The following is a 6576-nucleotide window of genomic DNA, read 5'->3' as shown; positions in this document are numbered from 1 at the left end:
TTTCTGAAAAAATATTTGATATTAAATTGTCAAAAAAATTTTTAATTTTAATTTCAAATATAAAAATTAAATTATTTAAAATTTATTATAAAAAATAAATTAAACAAAAATTTAGACTCCAAACACAGTATAATTGGTATTACTTTTAGAGCAATGTTAGGGACCAGCAACTTTTGTGATTGGTAGTTATTAAATAGCCATCAATAATGATTTAATGGTGTGAAATTGGTGTGTTGTCCCCCTAAACTTTTCCTTACTTTTATTATAAACATCGCAAAACGTGATGCAACCACCAGACTTAAGAAAATAAGCAAAGTGGTCCTGATTTGGTCGACACACGATGTGCTCAATGTCTGCTTGTATTTTAAGTTACTAACTCTGGAAATGATGAAAGATAACACAGCTCATAGAGATTTTTACCAGAGGAATGATTTATTCTCATAAATGCATGTTATTATTTTAATTATTCCTTTAATTTTAATTTAAAAAAAGTAGTCAACGTTTTCTGTATTTTAAAACATTTAATATATCTAAATAATTTTGAAAGAAATAATTAAAAGTTAAGAAAATACTATACAAAAAATATATTTGTGGTCATAAGTCATATCATGATTACTCGTTTCAGGTGTGTGTTAATAATATGCTTCCCTTTAAAGGACAATAAAATTAGAAAGCAAGCTTTTATTATGATTACAGAAGCAGGACGATGAAATAGAGGAGGAGATTATTTGGAGCCTAAGAATTGACGGTGGGATCGATGATGTCCTGAACTTTTGGCGAACAAATGGGGTCTCTTAATTCATTTTGATTTGACGTGCTTAGCTATTAAACCACCAAGCAAATCTATGGTTGCTACTAAACTAATAATCGTAATAAATGATAAGTTAATAACAGCAAGGACAGAATTAGTATGAGCAAATAGAATCTGTCTATTGACATTATCAGACTAAAGAGTTAAGAGGCAATGTTAATTAGATTTAAATATCGCAATTGGCTGATCCATGGCCCCATGCCACGTGACACGTTAATTAAGTCCTCCACCTATCAAGGATTGCTAACCATGTGATATGTCAATAAAAGTGGCTCATGTCTGGCTATATGTATTTTTATTTTTTTTTATACTAAAAATAATATAACGTTATTTTTCTTGAAAAAAAAGAAACAACTCACTGGCAGGCAGTTTAGGCTCACTTTCCTCCATATTGTTTCACATTACCCGTGTGCCTCATGTGTGATTCATATGAACCTTTTGAAATGGAGATAGACCCAAGTTGTAATTTCGGTCGTCCATAACATTTTATACTGGGCTGAGTATCTATTTGGATTCTTTTTGTAGTAGTAAAAACGGAGTTTATATTATTCTTTTTAGTGATTAATATTTTTTTTTGTGACTTAATATTTGGTTTTTTGTGTACACATAATATGATTATCAATTAAATAAGTTAAAATTTAATTTGTTGTACATCGAAATTTTATTTAGAGATTCGATGTTTGAGATTTAATATTTATTGGTTAGCGGTAGTTCCTTAAATAGAATTTAGATCTGTAATGAATTTGTTTTTAGTTTGTCGAGTTGAGAAATAATGCAAAAAACTAAAAATAGATTTGTTGTTGGCCAATAAATTAGTGTATGTATTAGAAAAGACTTAAACTCTCGATATTTATTTAAACGAAAAAGTCTAAAGAACCAATTACAACATAAGCCACCAATAAACTATAACTCAATGACATAATTTTCTTATACTCACCTAAAAATCGTAAGTTTGAGTCTCCTATTTTTTAATTAATTGACTCTAATTAACTTCACTTCTAAATAATTTCTTAACAAAATTATATTTAAATAAATAAATAAATTAATCACTCAACTAATTTAAATCGGTTACATTCATATACCTACCTTTAATTATTAGAGGAATGCTAGAGCAACTTTTGTGATTTGTAACCATCAAATAGCCATTAATGATGATTTTAATGATGTGAGATTGGTGTGAAATTTCATCCAATGGCTCACTTTTCTTTACTGATTACATACTAGGCAGAATTTAATAAAGTTACTGCCCTAAACTTTTCTTAATTATTATGTGTAATTCACATCGAAGTTTTGGCACTCATTATTGTTGTACCCCTTTTGGATTTTAGTAACTATTAAACCCGACACCCACACCCACAGACCTTCTATTCGATCAGCTCAATTGATGAATTCATTCATTCACTGTTTTCAACCTGCAACTACGTTCACAGTTCTTTCCCAAGTTTTTTTTTTTTCTTAATTATTGTTAGTATTTGTTGTCGTTGTTGTTGTGTCTATATACAGTGAATGAATGAAAGAATTGAAGTAACAATGTGTCATCAATGTGAGCTCTACCAAATTTCAAACCAGAGATAAGGTTACAACTATAATCCTTGTACATAAAAAATCAGGAGGAGTTTTAACATTAAAAACTAACTAATTAAAGACTAAAATTAACTAACTAAATTGATGCATAACCCATGTATTTAATTTATGTGATACTAGTCTATGTATCTGTATGATATATAAAAAATATTTATTTCTTTATATTTATGTCTTAAATATGCTTCTAAAATAAGTTATTCATGAATATATTTAGAATTAAAGATGGAGGAGAAGGAATGATGAGAAGAAATCAAATAAAAAAAGGAGAATAAGAATAAGAAGGAGGAGGAAAAAGAAAGAGAAGGAGAAATGAAACTAGAGAAAAAGAAGCACCAAAACTAAGAAAAAGAAGTATTATGACTTGGTTGGACTTAGTAAAATAGGTTTAGGCAGCTAGTATTTTTGTTTTGCAAAATTATGTTTGAAAATTTAATTTTAATTTTGAAAAAGCAAAAGTGTAGCAAATGAGAGGAGATTTTCATATAATCCCGATAGATACATAAGGCTAATGTTACTTGCATGCAATGTGCAGCAATTTAACATCATTTCCAGAAGAAAACTGTACAAGAATACCATTTAGCTTATTGAGATATACATAGAACATGAACAAATAAAACTAACACCACAAGGTGTATGATTGTCAACTATATATGCTGTGTTCAACCATGAGTGTGGAAAGCCTCCCATAGCAGATTCTGGGGAGGGATAGTGTGGTCCCTGGCTTGCAATGCAGCAGTTCTTAGGGTCTTGAGGGTCCATATATTGGCCTCTATGAAAGACAAACTCCTGTAAGGTAAACCATGCTTCTTGCAAAGATCAATCACCAAGGGAGAAACCTTCCTCAATTGCGCCCTTGGCAATCTTGGAAACAAATGGTGCTCAAGCTGGAACTGCAACCCACCAAAGAACCAATCCATCCAAGATGAACAAGAGATGTCCAGTGTCCCACTCGTCTGCTTTTCGAACCAATCGTTCCCACTTGGCGGCCCAACATACACATTGGCTGAGAAATGGTTGAGGCAAAATTGGAGGTGCTGAATGGAGCATGCAGCCATACTTGCAACCACAAACATCACCCTCTCCGGCCAATTTGGCAGGCAAGAAACAAGGAGTGGGAACCAAGTCCAGAACACAAGGATCCCAGCAATGTTGTAAGCTCTGTCCGGGACATTGCGCCGCCACGAAAACAATAGCAGAAAGGTCTGAAGATAAAGGTTTAGCCTTGCAAAGCACAACACAGGGTAGAATGTCCAGTGCTGGTAACTCACCAAGAACCTAGATAGAGCATCAAACTTGAGGCATCTATCATAGAAGTAAGATTTCATTGAGGTGAAGAACCGTGAAGACACGGCAAAAACCGGAATGTGTTGTAGATCAGGATCATAGTCAAGACTATTGCAAGCAATGTGGTGTGCATTGTGAGTCCACTTCCACCATGCAATGCTTATCCCTGTCAAGCAATTCCCACAAAGAATCTGTGCAAACTTGTTGTATTGCCGGCTCGACATAACTTCATAGTGGCCGGAATCATGTCCAACATATGTGCTCTGCATCCAAAGCAAACCAAGCAAAAGGGCCGATCCCAGATGAGCCCAGACGCTTGTGCATTTCAAGACACCGTACACCACCATGGCAAACATGGCAGCAACGGAAGACAGTGTGTATAGAGTAACATGCTCCTTCTTCTCGAATAGCCCCATTTTCGCAAACTCGAAACAGAGTTTTCTGTAATCCTTGGAAACCTCGGAGACATTGTAGTCTTTGAGGTGGTAGCCGGTGAAGAACTTGTCCAGATATTGCCATGCTGTGCCGGGATGGTAAGCGATGAATGCGTCGGTTACATCCTGGCCTGCAAGGTTTAGAATGGGAACATCACCGCCAGGGTGATCCTTGGCCCAATCTGTGACATTGTAAACTTTCCCTTGAATTGAAATCCACAAATCCCCTGCCTTGTTATGCTCCTTCAGCTCCTCAGGGGTTATGTACTTCTTCTCAACCCCCTGCATGTTCTTGATCTTGATCTTGATTATGATGATGTCAAAACTATGTATATGTGTATCTATATCAACCAAGGGATAAGAATAACAAAAAATGGAAGTATATAACTATATTATTCTTGATTCATTCACAGAAAGATATCTAGAAAGATGATGAAGTATCTGATTCTACGAATACAATGCAGAGAATCCCTTTGATCAAGGGACCTGGATTGATATTGAGGGAACCTAAAACCCCTTCTTTTTCTCGGTTTCTTTCCTTTTTTTGGTTTTTGTGTTAGGTTTGGATGCTTGTTTCTCCTAGCTAGGAAGATTTATAACTTCTATATTAACAGAATTGTTAGGTTTTAAGTTATAGCCGTTAAGGCAGTTAACCACACATGGGAAAAAATAAGTCTTTTTTGTTATGTTGTTAACGCTTAACGAGCAAGGCAGCGTGCTGTTAAGGTACCAGCCAGGCAGCAAACGTGTGCTGGAACACGTTTATCAACACAATTATTTCCAATATACTATAACTTAACCATATAAGTAGTCTCATTTAGAAATTAGAAGCAATAGAAGGAAAATGTTGGTTATATTTTATTGTTGTTATTATCTGTACACACAAATATCTAATACCACTCTTTTTGAATGGTGACATATTGATTAATAATTAAAAAAAAAAAACACTTTGGGAATAAATTTTGAAAATAATTATATTTCTTTCAGTTTTTATTTTAGTTTGTGAGAAAATAAATTAACCGACAAGAAACCATACGTACGTATATAATGGAAGCTGCTGGGCTGGTGACCTTAATTATAAGGGTACGTATAAAACCGAAAACATTAAGGGTACGTATAAAACCGAAAACATTATTGCTACCAGGGGTGTACGGGCCACACGGGTTTGACTTAATCCAGATCCGACTCGAAATATAGACCGAGCTTAATTTTTATATTCTAATCCGATCCTAAACCCAATGAAATTTATGCATTTTTGGGTTAGGTGAAAATCGGATAAAAATTGAATGAAAATCGGGTCTTTAGTATGTAAAAATCACCTAATTTTCAACTATTATTTCACAATTCACATAGTAAAATTCACTTAAAAAAATATAACAAGCATTAACTCTTCTCTAAAATTAAAGCATAACCATAATCAATACTAATATTGTCTAATAACACTAAATATTTAAATCAATACAAATAACATAATATTATGCATTTTAAACATAAAACATTAACTTATAATCTTATAATGACTAATAACACAAAATATTAAGGTTTACAATATTTAAATTCCACATAAAAATAGCTATCATCCATCACTAATAACACAAAATATTAATTGTGTATGATGACCGGGCCACCGAGCCGAGTTCGGGTGACCCGAGCTATGGTCCAGACCCGACCCAAAATAATGACCGGGTTTATTTTTGAGACCCTCACATTAAATTAGTCCCTAAAGTGTTCGGAGCCGGACCGAATCCGACCATGTACACCCCTAATTGCCACTTATTTATGTTGAGTAATGTTATATGTATACTAAAATTAGTTATTAGTATAAAATACATATTAACATATAAATACACATAAAAATAAATCAAACCACACATGTATTTATATATAAATATATTAATAATTCGGTCTCTGCTTTCTGCTTCGCCTTCTGCTTCTTGCTTCGGCCTGTGCTTTCCGCTTCTTCTTGCTTCTGCTTCTGTTTGAGTTTCTTCTTCTTCTTCTTCTTCTTCTTCTTCTTTTGTATCTGCTTTTGTTTTTATTTTTGCTTTTAATTCTGATTTTGATTTGTTATTTTCTGATTTTATTGTTGTTGTGTGTTGATTTTGTTGTTGAATTTAATGTTGTTGTTTTTGAATTTGAATAATGTGTTATTGTTGGTGTTCTTGAATCTGATTATTAGTATTTGGTGGGAGTAAGGGAGGTGGTGGTGGTAAAGGTGATGGTAGAAGTGAAGGGTATTTTTCTCTATAAAAAATTAAAAGGACGATTTTAATACGAAATAAAACGTTTGGGATGATTTTAAATAAAAAATTATGCGAAAAACAGTTTTGATTCTGACCCTAAACATTAGGGACCAAAACAATACTTATCCCAAAATTTTAAACATAATATTTATTTAACATTTATTTGATATACATATTTTTTAGTCCAAACACATTTAGACATATTAAAATATCATTAGGT

At 33.1% G+C, this 6576-nt stretch overlaps 1 protein-coding gene across 1 annotated transcript; it reads right to left on the bottom strand.

Annotated features, from left to right (window-relative positions):
- LOC107631884 (delta(8)-fatty-acid desaturase 1-like) lies at positions 2852-4779 on the bottom strand. Its single transcript, XM_016335463.2, has one exon. The coding sequence runs from the start codon at positions 4399-4401 to the stop codon at positions 3055-3057; it is 1347 nt and encodes a 448-aa protein (XP_016190949.1). The 5' UTR covers positions 4402-4779; the 3' UTR covers positions 2852-3054.

Source organism: Arachis ipaensis, chromosome B03 (assembly GCF_000816755.2).
Source record: "Arachis ipaensis cultivar K30076 chromosome B03, Araip1.1, whole genome shotgun sequence".
Taxonomy (NCBI): domain Eukaryota; kingdom Viridiplantae; phylum Streptophyta; class Magnoliopsida; order Fabales; family Fabaceae; genus Arachis; species Arachis ipaensis.
Note: the sequence above shows the minus strand (reverse complement) of the source record. Positions and strands in the feature narration are given on the sequence as shown.

Excerpts from the sequence above, each read along its gene's own strand:
- LOC107631884 (XM_016335463.2), bottom strand. The coding sequence starts at position 4,401 with ATGCAGGGGGTTGAGAAGAAGTACATAACCCCTGAGGAGCTGAAGGAG.